The sequence below is a fragment of the Maylandia zebra genome, linkage group LG23 (genome assembly GCF_041146795.1).
Source record: "Maylandia zebra isolate NMK-2024a linkage group LG23, Mzebra_GT3a, whole genome shotgun sequence".
NCBI lineage: Eukaryota > Metazoa > Chordata > Actinopteri > Cichliformes > Cichlidae > Maylandia > Maylandia zebra.
This window is the reverse complement of record NC_135188.1, coordinates 42251598-42266430: the sequence shown is the minus strand read 5'-3', so window position 1 is coordinate 42266430 and position 14833 is coordinate 42251598. Positions and strand designations below refer to the sequence as shown.

General features: G+C 40.8%; 6 protein-coding genes across 6 annotated transcripts; 5 read left to right on the top strand and 1 right to left on the bottom strand.

The window, feature by feature from the left end:
• Nucleotides 1-686: 686 nt before the first annotated feature.
• LOC101482602 (gamma-crystallin M3-like) lies at nucleotides 687-1644 on the bottom strand. Its single transcript, XM_004573823.2, has 3 exons — nucleotides 1603-1644; nucleotides 1178-1426; nucleotides 687-1025 (listed from the first exon to the last, which is right to left on the bottom strand). The coding sequence occupies exons 1-3, from the start codon at nucleotides 1609-1611 to the stop codon at nucleotides 747-749; spliced, it is 537 nt and encodes a 178-aa protein (XP_004573880.1). The 5' UTR covers nucleotides 1612-1644; the 3' UTR covers nucleotides 687-746.
• A 376-nt stretch (nucleotides 1645-2020) lies between these two features.
• On the top strand, nucleotides 2021-3401 carry LOC101482313 (gamma-crystallin M3-like). Its single transcript, XM_004573822.4, has 3 exons — nucleotides 2021-2082; nucleotides 2216-2464; nucleotides 3068-3401. Exons 1-3 carry the CDS (start codon nucleotides 2068-2070, stop codon nucleotides 3341-3343), a joined length of 540 nt encoding a protein of 179 aa, XP_004573879.2. The 5' UTR covers nucleotides 2021-2067; the 3' UTR covers nucleotides 3344-3401.
• Nucleotides 3402-4861: 1460 nt separating this feature from the next.
• Nucleotides 4862-6285, top strand: LOC101482024 (gamma-crystallin M2-like). Its single transcript, XM_004573821.2, has 3 exons — nucleotides 4862-4961; nucleotides 5045-5287; nucleotides 5843-6285. Exons 1-3 carry the CDS (start codon nucleotides 4953-4955, stop codon nucleotides 6116-6118), a joined length of 528 nt encoding a protein of 175 aa, XP_004573878.1. The 5' UTR covers nucleotides 4862-4952; the 3' UTR covers nucleotides 6119-6285.
• A 1104-nt stretch (nucleotides 6286-7389) lies between these two features.
• LOC101465951 (gamma-crystallin S-1-like) lies at nucleotides 7390-8425 on the top strand. The gene is made up of 3 exons (XM_076880389.1): nucleotides 7390-7569; nucleotides 7727-7969; nucleotides 8072-8425. Exons 1-3 carry the CDS (start codon nucleotides 7525-7527, stop codon nucleotides 8342-8344), a joined length of 561 nt encoding a protein of 186 aa, XP_076736504.1. The 5' UTR covers nucleotides 7390-7524; the 3' UTR covers nucleotides 8345-8425.
• Nucleotides 8426-9612: 1187 nt separating this feature from the next.
• Nucleotides 9613-10929, top strand: LOC101465643 (gamma-crystallin M2-like). The gene is made up of 3 exons (XM_004573851.2): nucleotides 9613-9695; nucleotides 10140-10382; nucleotides 10574-10929. The coding sequence occupies exons 1-3, from the start codon at nucleotides 9678-9680 to the stop codon at nucleotides 10844-10846; spliced, it is 534 nt and encodes a 177-aa protein (XP_004573908.1). The 5' UTR covers nucleotides 9613-9677; the 3' UTR covers nucleotides 10847-10929.
• A 1796-nt stretch (nucleotides 10930-12725) lies between these two features.
• Nucleotides 12726-14690, top strand: LOC143415119 (uncharacterized). The gene is made up of 2 exons (XM_076880560.1): nucleotides 12726-13226; nucleotides 14111-14690. Exons 1-2 carry the CDS (start codon nucleotides 12967-12969, stop codon nucleotides 14385-14387), a joined length of 537 nt encoding a protein of 178 aa, XP_076736675.1. The 5' UTR covers nucleotides 12726-12966; the 3' UTR covers nucleotides 14388-14690.
• Nucleotides 14691-14833: the final 143 nt, after the last annotated feature.

The following is a 14833-nucleotide window of genomic DNA, read 5'->3' as shown; positions in this document are numbered from 1 at the left end:
CCTGTGGAATGTTTATTTTTCTCATAGCTGTAATAATATTTTGATTGATATGTTGATTATAGCCAATACGGAGCATTAAAGTAGCTCGGTGATGCTGTGATGTGCTGTATTACAAATGGCGTTTACATTAGACCATCATGGTCATTTTTGTATGTTATCTTTGTGTCCATGTCAATTATCTATAACTGAGATAACAACAGAGCAACAGCGGCGCTTTGCTACATAAGTATTTAAGTAGAAACTGTTTAAGTGATGATGCTGAATCGAGGAATCCAACCTCTAACTCAGGGGTGTTGAACTCCAGGTCTCGAGGGCCGGTGTCCTGCAGGTTTTAGATGTGATCCATCACAGCTGATTTAAATGACTAAATTACCTCCTCAACATGTCCTGAAGTTCTCCAGAGGCCTGGTAATGAACTAATCATTTGATTCAGGTGTGTTGACCCAGGGTGAGATCTAAAACCTGCAGGACACCGGCCCTCGAGGCCTGGAGTTCGACACCCCTGCTCTAACACAGCTGGTGTGAAAGTTGTGATGGCATTTAGTATTTTGTTGAATGTGCACAAACGCCATGGGAAATATTCCTGATTAAGGCTGTAAGGTTATGATAAACTTAGAAGTTTATCTTAAAGGATATAAAGCATGACGTTTGCATCTTTGACTCCACACATGAAGCGAAAGAGATACTTCAAAAATATTTCATTTTTTTTATTTTTCTCCCAGAGTTTCTTGTGAACGGACAGACAATCAGCACATTTCCATGATGCGTCTGATGGAGCTGATTTTCATTATGTTGCTCACTCCCATGTCTCTGAGGTTCCTGTACTCTCCTGGCCTCACGTATATCATGCGCCCTCTGAAATTGGGCTGTTCGAACATCAGCCAGTGGCCGTCCAGCACGTTGCAGGACTGGCAGTCAGACATATAAAATTGTTCCTGGAGGGACTCGCAGTCATCCATCAGCTCGTGCATCTGGCCTCCAAAGTTCTCTCTTTCATAGATCCTCATCCTGAACTGTCCCCTGTGCTAATGGAGCGGGGGAAAAAGACACGAATCATGAGAAATGCAGTCTGTCCCAGGTCCAGCTGACCTAGCAGCTACCTCTTTGGACTTTGGAGTGTCTGTGCAATCCCCACATGAAATGGTACAGACCATCTACAACCACCAAAATGTCTTACCATGGGGATCATGCGACAGGAGCGAATGGTATCCATCATCGTCATGCCTCCCATGCGCTGGAAATCAGAGTACTCTCCTCTCCTCAAGAAGACCTGATTACCCATGAAGTTGGGGTGGTCGTACACCACAAAGCACCCACTGTCCACTCTGCAGGAGTTGCAGCGGTTCAGGTGCATGTGGATGTCGGAGCAGTCACTGCTGCACTCATAGGAGCGACCCTGGAAGTTCCTCTCCTCATAAAAAATGATCTGCAAAAAATAAACAGGAAAGAGGTGGTAAGCTGACAGCGCCACAGAGTAGTGATTTAATATTTGGATGGACTTGCTTTGCATTTCTAACCCTCTTGCGATGTTTCCACAAGTCTTAATTGTTCAGTATTGTCAGATTTTTCTTTAGCACTATACAAGCAAATGAGAAGTATTACCCTGCCCATGGTGACGGTTTGGTTTTTTTTCCAACTGATGCCAACCCGTGCCACTTTTATATACAGTATGAGCCCGAGACCACCTTCCTCACCTTTGTGTGAAACAATCCTGACTCATCATGAGGTTCACGTGGCACAGCATTCACATTTCACAGTATACCTCAATAGAGTTTGTTTAATACTGTTATTGTTACCACAACATTCAGTCTCATCTACAGATCTGATGTTCATACTACATAGATTTTTACAGAAGAGAGATGAATGCAATAGTAGAAGTTGCTGGAAGGGAGCATAAATCCCAAATTTCTATCACAATACCTATTTGCAGAATCGGACATGCAGTCTGCCACGCTATAGTGCTGCTGTGCCACAATATAGAGTGATGACTCAAAGGTTTCAGCACAAGCTGTGCAATGTATAAAAAGGGAAAAGGGTCGATGTTGATGAGATGTATCTGAGATAACCATGACCATGGGGAGGGTAAGTGAAACTTAGCCAATAACAGTAGGAAGTTTTAAAGTTAAACTTCACAAGTTCATAATAACAAATATGCAAAATAGCTGTTTACAGGTTGCTTATTTATATATACTTCACTTGTTTTTCTCTTTTGCAGATCATTTTCTATGAAGACCGGAACTTCCAGGGTCGCTCCTATGAAACCAGCAGTGACTGCCCAGAGCTGACGTCCTACCTTAGCAGGTGTAACTCCTGCAGGGTGGAGAGTGGCCTCTTCATGGTCTATGAGAAGTCCAACTTCATGGGCCATCAGATGCTGGTGAGGAGAGGAGAATACCCAGACAACCAGCGCCTGATGGGAATGAGCATGAGCGACTGCATAAGATCCAGTCGCATAATCCCCACGGTAGGTGGATGACATTGAGCTGCATTCGGGGCCCAGCCACAACAGAATGGACAAGACAGAGACCTTTTAAATATGTAGATGTAGAAGGCCAGTGACAATAAAAGCTAAAAAGAAACAGCCATCTGGTCAACATTTGTCTGAGCACAAAGGCTGCCCTCCTGCATGCAGGAGAAAAATTGTAATTAATTGTGAAATATATTGAAATAAAAATTGAGCCTAGCTGTTCAGTCCTATCTTTCTGCATGTATAATATTTTAAATTTAGGATTCGCTCACTAGAAGTCATCCATATCTCCCAGCCTTCTTTAACCATCCTCTGGTGTAATCACCTGTCCTAAATGAAAGAGAACAAAACCTCCAGATCCCATGGATATGGCGATATAAAATGAAGCAGCAAAAGTTTTCATAAACGTGGAAGAAGATGAATGGAGGGAAACATTAAAATATAGTTTTAAAAATTCTATTTATGCTAATTTTATATTTAATTTTTTTAATAATATTGCTACTTTATGTTGTCCAAGATGTAGTTTTAGATTTACATTCTCAGCTAAAGATAAGTTTTATAGACTTACAGGCCACAGTCATTCTGCTTCTTCATCCACAGCACCAAGGCCCCTTCCGAATGAGGATCTACGAGAGGGAGAACTTCGGAGGCCAGATGTACGAGCTGAGCGACGACTGCGACAACATAATGGATCGTTTTCACATGTCTGACTGTCAGTCCTGCAACGTGATGGACGGTCACTGGCTGATGTTCGAGCAGCCCGGCTTCAGAGGCAGGATGCTGTACCTCAGGCCAGGAGAGTACAGGAACCTCAGAGAGATGGGGAGCAACATCACAAAGTTCAGCTCCATCAGGCGCATTATGGACTCCTGTTAACTCAAAATGACACACTCCAAATGTACTGTGAATAATAATAAAGCAAGCTGAAATCCCATCCAGACACACCCCTGGTTTTTCTAATGTAAATACTGATAAGTCAAAATTCAGTTGTAAGTAATATGTTAGAAAGTTTCGAAGATTAACTGCATTTACAGATGCTTCAAAGTTCTGTATTTGAGAGAGGATTTACTATTAGGAAATACATCCCAAACAGAAATAATAAGGAATTCTGAATACTGAGAGAGTTCGGTTTTATTTTATCAGTAAATTTCAGAACTAGAAGCTCATAAGACTTCTATTTGTATCTAAAACTCAAAGACTTTAGGAAGAAGGGAAACTGTAAAGCATAAGTAAGTGAAGTTTATTTATATAGCACTATTCACAGACATTAAAGTCACAAAGTGCTGTGTATAAATTAAAAGACGATATGAACAGAGAACCGTGTTGAAACAATCAAAAGATGTGAAAGTGTAGTGGGTTTGTAATGAGCAAACCATGCTGAATGCCAAACAAGAACGAACAAAACTTCCCCCCAAGCTTATACCAAGACTGAGAACCCAAGAAGAAGAAAAATAAAAAACAATCCAAGGAGATAAAATCAAAAGGACTCATTCGGTGGACTTTTAAGGATTCACCTCTTTATTTTTAGACGGTTTAGGAAAAGAAAGATGAAGGACATCAGTTGTTTGAAAAGGTTGTCACCCTCTTTTATGCCCGTGTGATCCATTAAGTGTGTGCCTTAAAACTGAAGCACTTGGAGTAAATAGAAAGTAGAAACAATATGAGGCACAAGTGCTCATATTGTGTATTTTGGAGGTGACATGGCCAAATTGGCTAAGGCCACTTGTGGAGTGCAGAGTCCCCCCCTGTGTCCATCTTAAATATTTATTGAGTAGATTGTACATTATAGTATAGTATAGTTGATCAATTTCTTGCATGTATTGATGTTTAATTACTTTAAAGCTGTTACATATATAGTCTGAAGGTTCCTAATGGACTTAACCAAATCATCACTAAATAAAGGTCTATCCTGTTTAATGAAACTAGACAGAAAGATGTAATATTCTACAGTTTCACATAATGTAAACACTCTAAATTGCACAGAACAGGTCTTAATGTATGCATTTTATATTTGCAACAGTAGTCCAAAAGACATTTTGAGTCTATCTGCATATATTTAAACCAGTAAATACTACATGAGGCGGGGTTTTTGTTTCATGTAGGATCAGAAATAGAAAATAAAAGCCTAAAAATGCCATTTTAGTTACATGTTCACATAGGTTTTTTGCAGTAATACCTCAATTTTCAATAATACCTTCACTTTTTTGTTTTTTGTTTTAAAGGGAGTTACTATTAAACAGTGTTAAATGATTTCTGTCCCTCACAGTCTAACACTGATCCTCTGCCTTCACTGTTCCAGCATGTGTTTGATACAGAGCCATCATCAGGCCAGAACAAAGGCAAATCAAACAGCTCCAAGCTATTTTGCTGATATGTAAATCTACCTCATTTGGGTATCAAAGACTTGCCACACTCTGCACATTTTGTTTATCGTTAAATACTTTGATGGGGCTGCAGCAAAGAATGAGGTCTACAGTGCATCCAAATGGGGAAGGTAAGCTAAGACCTGTTGCGATCAGTGTGCGTTTAAAGACTCTTCCTCCTCTTGGGTTTATTAAAAGTGTACGTTTTCCACAGATCACATTTTTTGAGGAGAAGAAATTCCAGGGTCGCTGCTACAACTGCAGCAGCGACTGCGCTGACCTGCACACATACTTCAACCGCTGCAGCTCCATCCGAGTGGAGAGCGGCGTGTGGGTCATCTATGAGAAACCCAACTACAAGGGTTTCCAGTACGTCCTCAGCCCAGGGGAGTACGCCGACAACCAGCAGTGGATGGCCTTCAACGACAATGTCAAATCCTGCCGTACCGTCAAAAATGTAAGTTCCCCCCTTTTTTTCCCAAGTTCCTTCAACCACAAAATCCAACAGAGGTTTCACATAGACTGCTTCTGGAAATGTGTTTGTGCAGTCCCTGCAGGACAGCATTGTACAAGGGCACCAGTCCAGGCTGGGTGCTCACTGTTAAGCCAGCAGACTAAACAAGTAGACAATAGGAAGCACAACTGGCAGCAACTTTTAGCTTTTTCTTAAAGAAAAAAAAGATTAATGTATGTAAGAAATGTAATTTCTTTCTGTTTGATGGAACATTTTAGCCTCTTTAAGCTCATTGTTTTGATTTAATCAGCCTGTGCTTTAAACGAGTCTAATTGACAGTGCAATAGCAGCCAAAGACCAGCTTTTGAAGAGATTACATAATAAAAATGTAAGCCCATGTGAGCTGATAGCCTAGAGTGAAACCCTGCACATGTATTTTTTATCTTTGGGAGGAATTTCCAGGATTTTTCATAACACTAGCCATAAAATGAAAACGCTGCTCCAAAGTTGGCAGTGTAAATCTGCACCGAGTACACTGTGCTTTGCTTGTGTTTGCAGGTCTACGGTAGTGCGTGGAAGCTGAGGCTGTACGAGAGGCCGGACTTTGGTGGGCAGATGGTGGAGTGCTCTGATGACTGCCCATCGGTTTATGATACCTACAAGATGCGCGAGGCCTACTCCTGTGTGGTGACAGATGGTGCCTGGGTATTCTACGACCTCCCCAACTACCGTGGGCACCAGTACCTCCTGGAGCGGGGCGAGTACCGGCAGCACGGCGACTGGGGGGCATCTTCACCTGGCGTCGGCTCTTTCCGCAGGATCACAGAGTTTTGATTAACAGTCATAATGAAAAAGTGATGCACATGACAATCAATAAATGACTTATAAATGACTCAAGCAAACTGACTTTGTCCTTGTGGATTTCATCAAATGTGCCTCAAGCTCGATTTGGAAGAATGAATACATTAATAAAAACCAAGTAGAACTATTAAATCACGTTATTTTAAAGATGTGAAGACTTTTTGTGTGGCAGTTTCACAAAGTTCAGGAATCTGCAATAGACTCCTCCTTTGTTAGACCTCTGGTGTAAATACAACACTACAACTCCATGCCATGCCATATATATATGTCATGTACGTGTATGTATATAAATACATATATTATAAAAGAAAACTCTGCACTTGTATTAACGGGCTGAGCATCCTGATCTTAGTTTAAGCAGGAAATCATATCTCTCTCAGGTGGGAAAGAAGCAGGAGAACCGAGCAACTATGACAAAGTACAAAGAAACCAGTAGTTTCACTGCTGAAGGTAATTCAGTACTGATGATTTAATGTTGGATACCTTTAAATGATGAATTGTATCATTACTAGAAGGGCAATACTTAAAACATTGTTATTGTTATTTTAAGAATCTGGATCGTTCTTCAGTAACAACAGCGATCTTGTGGTGGCAGATTTAAAGGTGAAGATCATCGTGTGGGAGTTCACCCTCTGGGGAGCATGAATGTTCATATAAGCTGTGGCAATCTGCTTGTTACATTTAAAAGAAAAATCTGCCTTGATGATTCAATAAAGGAAAGGAAGTTTATCAAAATGACATTTGTTTGTGTGGAAATGACTAAGTGTGGAGTTAAGGTTCTGATTAATAACAGGGTGGGAACAGGAGATCACCTTTTGTTTGTGTTGGTTCCTTTTAAATGCAATCCTGCTTGTTTCCTAAACATTACCTAACCTTCACCACAGTGTCGTGCTGAAGACCATCACTTGTGTCCTCATGCATTGTTTCAAATGGGAGTTTTTCCCTGCATCATGAACAGTGCATGGAATCAGCTTATTTACCATGGAAAGGAACGCTAGGGGTAAATGATCGATCAAATTACTGCTTACTTGTTATAATATGGATTAGTTATAAAATGTGTATAAATATCTCCAGCAGAGTCTCTGGTGCCTTCCTGCTGTGTCACTGACTCAGCTCAAAACGTTTCATATCAAACCAACTGTCCTGCAGTGCCCTTGTTTTTGTCAGCACGCTCTGCTGCATCCAGTGGCTTTGGGATGCTTTGCACTGTGCATTTGCATTGTTTAGGGAAACAGGATTCACTGCTTCAGAACAATGTGATAAGCCTGGATAAATATTTGAATCAGTGATTGAATAATCCAGTTCACAGAAAGCAAGCCATGTGCTTAGTTTTATTGTCCTTGTTCTGTATAAAGTGAATATAGGAGGTGGCTGCTTTAATGTTTTATATCACACCAAACCTGTTGATATCGACAATGGAGAAGGTACTGTATGTTTAAGACAGGCACATGTTTGTGGCAATATGATTCATGCTTATACCGTATTTTGAGATGAATGAGTACAAAATGTGTTTGTTTTACCATAACAGCCACTTCCTAGAGTTCAGTGAGTGCAACGTTTCATCAAAACTTGTTTTCTCAGATCATCTTTTACGAGGACAAAAACTTCCAGGGTCAGTCCCACGAGTGTGACAATGATTGCAGTGACCTGCACACCTACTTCCCCCGCTGCAACTCCATCAGAGTGGAGGGAGGATTCTGGGTAGTCTATGAAAGACCAAACTACATGGGCTACCAGTACGTGCTAAGCCCAGGAGAGTATCCAGACTACCAGTATTGGCTAGGTATCAACGATTCCATCAGGTCCTGTCGAATTATTCGAAATGTAGGTGACTATATATGTGTGTGAATGGTGTATAATCAATTCACAATATAATACAGAAACCAACAATGCAGACATTCCCATTCTTTCATTTGTTCCTTCCAGGTGGGGAATTCATGGAAGCTGAAAGTTTGGGAAAAGCCAAACTTTGAAGGTCAGTCGATGGAGATGGCAGACAACTTGCCTGCCTTCCCCGAGAACTGGAAAAGCAACAATGTCCACTCTTGCAAGGTGTTCGAAGGAGCCTGGATCTTCTTTGAGCACCCAAACTACAGGGGGTGCCAGTACCTGCTTGAGAGGGGCAAATACAGGAGGTACGCTGAGTGGGGGGGCATGCAGCCCAGCGTTGGATCCATCCGCCGGGTTAAAGAGCAGTAGCCACTGACAAATCTTTGAAAAAAATAAAAACAAGGAAAATAACTAAACATGCTTAAAATAAAGTCATGATAGAAAATTAAACATTGGTTGTCATTTATTACCCATGATCCTTTTCACTCATTATCCATATTGTGTTACATTTAATCACAACATTTAAAAAAAATCAAATTAAAGCTTTTTTTAGACTTTAAAACTTAATATATAAATAATAAATATTGATTTAAACTGGACAAATGCAATGTTTAAATAGTGAAAGTCATTTTAAATCATAGTAAAATAACTACAAGAACTTTAGGTTAAAATTTGCACCAGTATATAAACTCACGTGCACGTTATGCATGCACTTGCATTACACAAAAGAAATATATTAGGTTTTTTTTTTATATCTAAGCTTTTTATTAATTATATAAATGAGTATATTTATTAAGAAAAACAGGAGAATACACACAAAATTTTATTATTTAATATTTATAAGATGATGTAATGGTCAATGGTTTATATTTATAAATATTTTATATCTAACTCTAGTAGTGAATAGTGTTCAGGTGGGAAGGCTGTGCATGTGACAATAAGAACAGCTATAATAATAAACAAGAGGATAAGTTACAGTTGACTGGGCAAACAAAACAAAAACAGAAAAATAGATGTAATGTAATGTAACATGAAATACAAAACACAATAATACATGCTGAAACAATGTTTCCATAAATATTAAGATAATAGCAGCTATATCCTACTGTATATTACTGTATACTTGTATTCTATTGTACATATTGTATATCTTATTCCTCTGCTCCTCTGTCTCTCTGGCTGCATTGAGCATATGTATGACAAAAGAATTTCCCTCGGGATAAATAAAGTTCTTCTTATCTTCTTATCTTATCTTATATCCTCCTGAGAACCGAGGAAAAAAGAATCTTCCCACTGAACTTTGGAGCTAAAAGAAACCACCCAAACACATGAATATCAATGGAAAGCCCAGGATGTCCTGTATTTAGTACCAAAAATCAATGTCCATTACAGAGGACATAAATGATTAGGCTGGTTCTTTGGAGGATATGGGAGGTGACATGAATGAAGAAGTGATTTTTCAGCAACAATATTTCTATTTTTCTAGAGTTAAACAGCATTCAGCATCAACACATATAAAGGCCATGTGCTAAAACAATTGCAGAATCAGCTAATGTGCCGATGTTAATGGAGAGCTCATTTGAATGACAATGATTCCCCTGGCAATGCAGTTCATCAGCCTTTATTTAAAAGTGGACTGCCGGCAATGCAGTGTGTATGAGTGGCTTTAATCTGATTGGGTGAGGAGGAACACGAGGCGATTATGGAGCGCACAGGGAAGGTAAGCGCCACAACTGTGCGACATGATAATGCCGTAATGACCTCACGCTAAGCTGTGGGTGAATTGCTTCTTGCTAAATGGCGTTGAGCTGATGTCCTGTCAAATGTTAGTTTGTTAGTGTGACGAGCGGGCGGGGCTTTTGTCAGATATAACCTGATATAACCTGAAGTGCATGAATGTTCCTGCACAAATAAATAGATGGTAACCCTGACAAAAACCTTAAAGCTGAATTATTTCATTTTTAGCCACTAGGGAGCAGCACAAAAAAGTGAAAGTCCAACATTTGCCCTGCCTTAGTACAACAAACTTATCTATAACTATCTCTAACGTATAATTCAAATTCTCTGTCAAAAGAGTTATATCAGCGGTGTTGTCCATAGAGATATGGAGAGTTTTGGGGTTTGCTTTACTTGCACAGCTTTTAATTCACACTCTTGCTTGCAGATCTTTTTTTACGAGGATAAGAACTTCCAGGGTCGTTACTTCGAATGCAGCAGTGACTGTCCCGAGCTGAGTTCCCACTTCAGCCGCTGTAACTCTGTTCGGGTGGAGAGTGGAGCCTGGGTCATCTATGAGAGACCCCAGTATATGGGCTACCAGTACGTCCTCTCTAAAGGGGAGTACCCCAACTATCAGAGCTGGAATGGCTTCAATGACACCATTCGCTCCTGTCGCTTCATTAGATATGTAAGTCTCAGGAAGCACCCACAGAACTAGAATACTATGTATACTTTCTTCACTGTAATTTTTTTTGAGAGCAATGCAACGCTGTGAGAAATGTTCTCCTCCTTACAGGATGAACAAATGTGGTCTTAGCTGCTTAAAGTTAAAGGAATTCCTATCAATTATTAACATGTTCTTATTTTTAAATCTTTAAGCCATCCACCAGGCACAGGATCCGCATTTACGAACGTCCAGACTTCAGTGGCCAGATGATAGAGTTTAGCGAAGACATGCCCAACCTGCAGGACCGCTGGCGCTACCGCGACATCCACTCGGCCCACATCCAGGACGGCACCTGGGTCTTCTATGAGCATCCGAGCTACAGGGGGCGCCAGTACCTGCTGGAAAAGGGCGAATACAGACGACACTCGGAGTGGGGAGCTCTTAATCCATCTGTAGGCTCCATTAGACGCGTCGTGGACTTCTAGATCAAAAGCTCACTTGCCTTTTCTTGCTTTCCTCCCGTCGCTTATTCAAATGAGCAAATAAACCCACAGGCATAGACAAACAATGAACTGCTGTGATTTTATTTCTTGTTGTTTTAAACCAACCCAAAAAAACAAAACAAAATAAAACAGGATAAGTTCCACTTTGCGGTGCCCGGCGGGAGTTTTTTTAATTAGCGTGCCAACAGCTGGCGGCTCGTGGTAAAGCCTAGAAATAAAACTGCTGAAAAAAGCCTGCTGGTAATTCAGGAGGGTTCACCAACAGGGGCTAGTGGTATGCCAGCAGCCAGCTATTGTTTATTTGTGCCAGAGGTGGCAGAAATAATACAGCAGAGCAACAATATCCACTGCCCAGCAGGTGCCCAGACAACAACAGCAAAAAACTGTCACCATGTCAGACAGCTATGGTTCGCTGATACACAGTACTGCGGATATGATGCAGGATGCTGATTTTACGATTTATTTAACTTCATCAACATCTGCCTGACCTGGGCTCAAAGTAGTGCCTTTACATTTGATACAGTGCTTTAATCCAACACTGGTAATGGTTTGCATTAATGGCTCTGTTACGCCCGTCTAGGGGTACAGGAACGTAACATAAGAGTTAAAAAAGGAAGTGACCCCGCCCCGGGCCCCAAAACCATACACAGAAAAACCAATTTCTTAGTGAACGGTGGTTTATTTGTCTACACTGAAAATGAAGCTCCGGGGTGAACAAAGGCCAAAATAACAAACAAAACAAGCTAAGTCAGGTGAGGAGGTGCTATCAAAAAACAGTACAAGGAAAAATAATAAGGCAGCTCACCCCTTCTGTTTCAGTGCTATTTACAATGTGCTATTTACAAGTGAAAACTAATGTACACACTATATACAAAGCTCGGTAAGTCACGAGAATCGCAAACAAATGTCACAGGTTTTGGAAGCCAGGGTCAGGTCTGCTGCTGCTGTCAGTGGCTGCCCCGGGACAACTGCTGGTGAGGGATTTTGAAAGCAACCACATGATCAGGGGACCAATCGGCAGCCGTCAGCTTATCCAATCAGGGACCTGCAGAGACTTAAAGACACAGACAGGACAAGAAACCGCCACCAAGACACTAATAATTAGGGCTGGGTATCGTCACTGATTTCTAGAATCGATTCAATTCCGATTCACAAGGTCCCGAATCGATTCGATCCACGATTCGATTTAATTCGATTCGATTCGATTTAAATCTGGGAAATTTTGACAGTCAGAAATATTATAATTCAGATCAGTACATTTACATATTTTTGTATCAATAAAAAGGAAGCTGACACACGCAAGACTTTATCAAAGGTGTGAGCATCACAGCAGATGCCTTTGTGTCAAAGTAGCTGAAGATAAAACACAGAAAAACATGAAGGTGATTTTCCAGGCCTGGGATTTTATAAAAATATTCTGCAGTACATCAAAAACGAAAGAAAACCATTAATCAACATATGAACATTACCTCTGAAGTTACAGAGGTTTTATTAGAGACACGGTTAAGCGTTTTGCATTTTGAATAATTTTAAAAAGTTTAAATTTGTTCAGTATTGAACAGCAGAAATGAGGTTTTCTTTTCGGAAGAATGTAAAAGGGAAAAAAACAGCGGCCGACAGCGCTGTAAACAACGGTAGACTTGTGCGTAACAAGCAAGCGAATAATGAAGAAAGCGAAACTGTTCTTGAAGTACACAGAGAGAGAGAGAGGGCGAGAGAGAGACAGAGAGAGAGAGAGAGAGAGAGAGAGGGCGAGAGAGAGGGCGAGAGAGACAGAGAGAGAGAGAGAGACAGAGAGAGAGAGAGGGCGAGAGAGAGAGAGAGACAGAGAGAGACAGAGAGGGCGAGAGAGAGAGACAGAGAGACAGAGAGAGAGAGCTGTGCATCGCGGTGGAAGCAAAACAGTAACGGTGTGTTCACACCGAACGCGATGGACGCGAATAAAACGCCCCAAACGCCCCTAATTTGACGCGTGTACATTCGCGTCTCAACGCGTGTCCAAGAAAAATCCATCGCGGCGCGGGAGGAATGTGGGAGGGAGTTGTGCCAGACCGGTATCTTTGCAAGATGGCAGCTATCGGAAGAGAGAGTCTCCCTTCTCTATGTACTGTGGAGAGCAGAGCAGCAGCGTAAAAGACGTCCTCGCCGTACCTGGGTCCATCAGGTCCTCCAGAGGCATGAGCAGTTTGGTGAGTTTCACCACTTGCTCCAGGAGCTGCGCCTGGATGACGGCCGATTCCAGCGCTATCACCGTTGGCCAGTTTGAGGACCTGCTTTCCCTCGTCGGTCCCAGCATCGCCCGCCTAGACACCAACTACAGACGCTCAATCCCACCTGCAGAGCGCCTGTCCGTCTGCCTGAGGTTAGTAAAACTATTTAATAAGGTAGTCCTTTATTGATATCTGTGCTAATATGCTAATCCATCCAGTTATACACTGCTAACATGGATGTGCTATGTTAACAGTGAATGCTGTCGGTGTTTACTGAAAGCAAACTGTGGTACAGAGACGACTCTTTATAATATTTCTAGTGATACTCAGAAGGTCTCATCAAGCCCCGATTTAATTCGATTTATGCTGTTATCAGTGTTTGCATGATAGCATGGCTGTGGTGTCACATCAATGTATGCGCTCGGTGTTTGCTGATATCAAACTGTAGCATTAGGACCACTGAGTTAACCTTTGTAGTGATACTCACTCCTTTTTATTTAGACCTGGTTTAATTCTGGGATAGTTGAATATTTGTATATAATCCCTGCAGCTGTCAGACTCTATAGCAGGGGTCACAGCCTTTATTAAAACAGAGTTAGATAAAACTGTGAACAGTTTGGTTCATCTCTAGTTACATGGTTCTATCTTGATAAGCTGTCTTATCACAGATTAATTTTTCAAAAATATTAATGATTTAAGCAAGGAAAGGGCTACATGTCAACACACAACTCATTTCTATTAATGTCTCACTTCATTCCTACCTGATTGACATGTTTAGGAATTATGAGTGACTGGCTCACTGTAGTTGTGAAAGTTGCTACCAATCAAATTATGATATGTTAAAGTTAAAACAAAACACAACTGTTTTAGATATTATCTAATATACATTTTGTAATTATCCTTATAATTACAAAAGGTTTTATGTAAGATTCATGTTTTGTGATTAAATCTGACATCACCAAAGTATTTTGGAATTTGAATAATGTATTTTGTAACTGCAGTACACATAATACTGATTTTGAACAATTTTGTCCAGGTTCCTTGTCACCGGGGACTCCTTCAGGACCATCGCGTTCAGTTTCAGAGTCGGTGTGTCCACGGTGAGCCAGATCACCCCCCAGGCAGCGACGTCCATCTGGGACTGTCTAGTGGACGACTTCATGGCTGTGCCTTCACCTGGAGACTGGCGCTCCATCACAGAGGGATTCCAGGAGCGCTGGAACTTTCCTCTGTGCTGTGCAGCTCTGGATGGGAAGCACATCCAGACAAAGGCACCATATCATATAGGAGACACACACATTGATATGCACTAAATATTCATTTCATTTCTTTTTTGTGGTGCCCAAATTGATGCACCTGCCTGATTTTGTTTAAACAATTATTGCACACTTTCTGTAAATCCAGTAAACTTCTTTTCACTTCTCAAATATCACTGTGTGTGTCTCCTGTATGATATTTAACTGACATTTTTTATTGTAACAACCAACGATTTATACAGGAAAATAATGTCTATTAACAAGGTTGCCCAAACTTCTGCATCCCACTGTATCAGTATATTTTGTCATTAGTATAATATGAAATAAATTCTACATGTGTCAAGTTGTGTGCCAACATTTGCTGTGTAGTAGAACTGAGACATTAGTCATTATAAACATTTATTTGAAATAATATTAAAAGTCTCAAACAGAAAAACATTAAACATAAATATATAAAATATAAGAATTTACAGAGAGACAGGAATAAAAAGGACCAGCTGCTC

Excerpts from the sequence above, each read along its gene's own strand:
- LOC101482024 (XM_004573821.2), top strand. Across the intron at positions 5,288-5,842 it reads CCTGCCGTACCGTCAAAAAT|GTCTACGGTAGTGCGTGGAA; the intron begins GTAAGTTCCCCC and ends TTGTGTTTGCAG.
- LOC101465643 (XM_004573851.2), top strand. Across the intron at positions 10,383-10,573 it reads CCTGTCGCTTCATTAGATAT|CCATCCACCAGGCACAGGAT; the intron begins GTAAGTCTCAGG and ends TAAATCTTTAAG.
- LOC101482313 (XM_004573822.4), top strand. Across the intron at positions 2,465-3,067 it reads CCAGTCGCATAATCCCCACG|CACCAAGGCCCCTTCCGAAT; the intron begins GTAGGTGGATGA and ends CTTCATCCACAG.
- LOC101465951 (XM_076880389.1), top strand. The coding sequence starts at position 7,525 with ATGTTTTATATCACACCAAACCTGTTGATATCGACAATGGAGAAG. Across the intron at positions 7,570-7,726 it reads TGATATCGACAATGGAGAAG|ATCATCTTTTACGAGGACAA; the intron begins GTACTGTATGTT and ends TTGTTTTCTCAG. Across the intron at positions 7,970-8,071 it reads CCTGTCGAATTATTCGAAAT|GTGGGGAATTCATGGAAGCT; the intron begins GTAGGTGACTAT and ends TGTTCCTTCCAG.
- LOC101482602 (XM_004573823.2), bottom strand. Across the intron at positions 1,026-1,177 it reads CCTGTCGCATGATCCCCATG|CACAGGGGACAGTTCAGGAT; the intron begins GTAAGACATTTT and ends CCGCTCCATTAG.
- LOC143415119 (XM_076880560.1), top strand. The coding sequence starts at position 12,967 with ATGTACTGTGGAGAGCAGAGCAGCAGCGTAAAAGACGTCCTCGCCGTA. Across the intron at positions 13,227-14,110 it reads CGCCTGTCCGTCTGCCTGAG|GTTCCTTGTCACCGGGGACT; the intron begins GTTAGTAAAACT and ends AATTTTGTCCAG.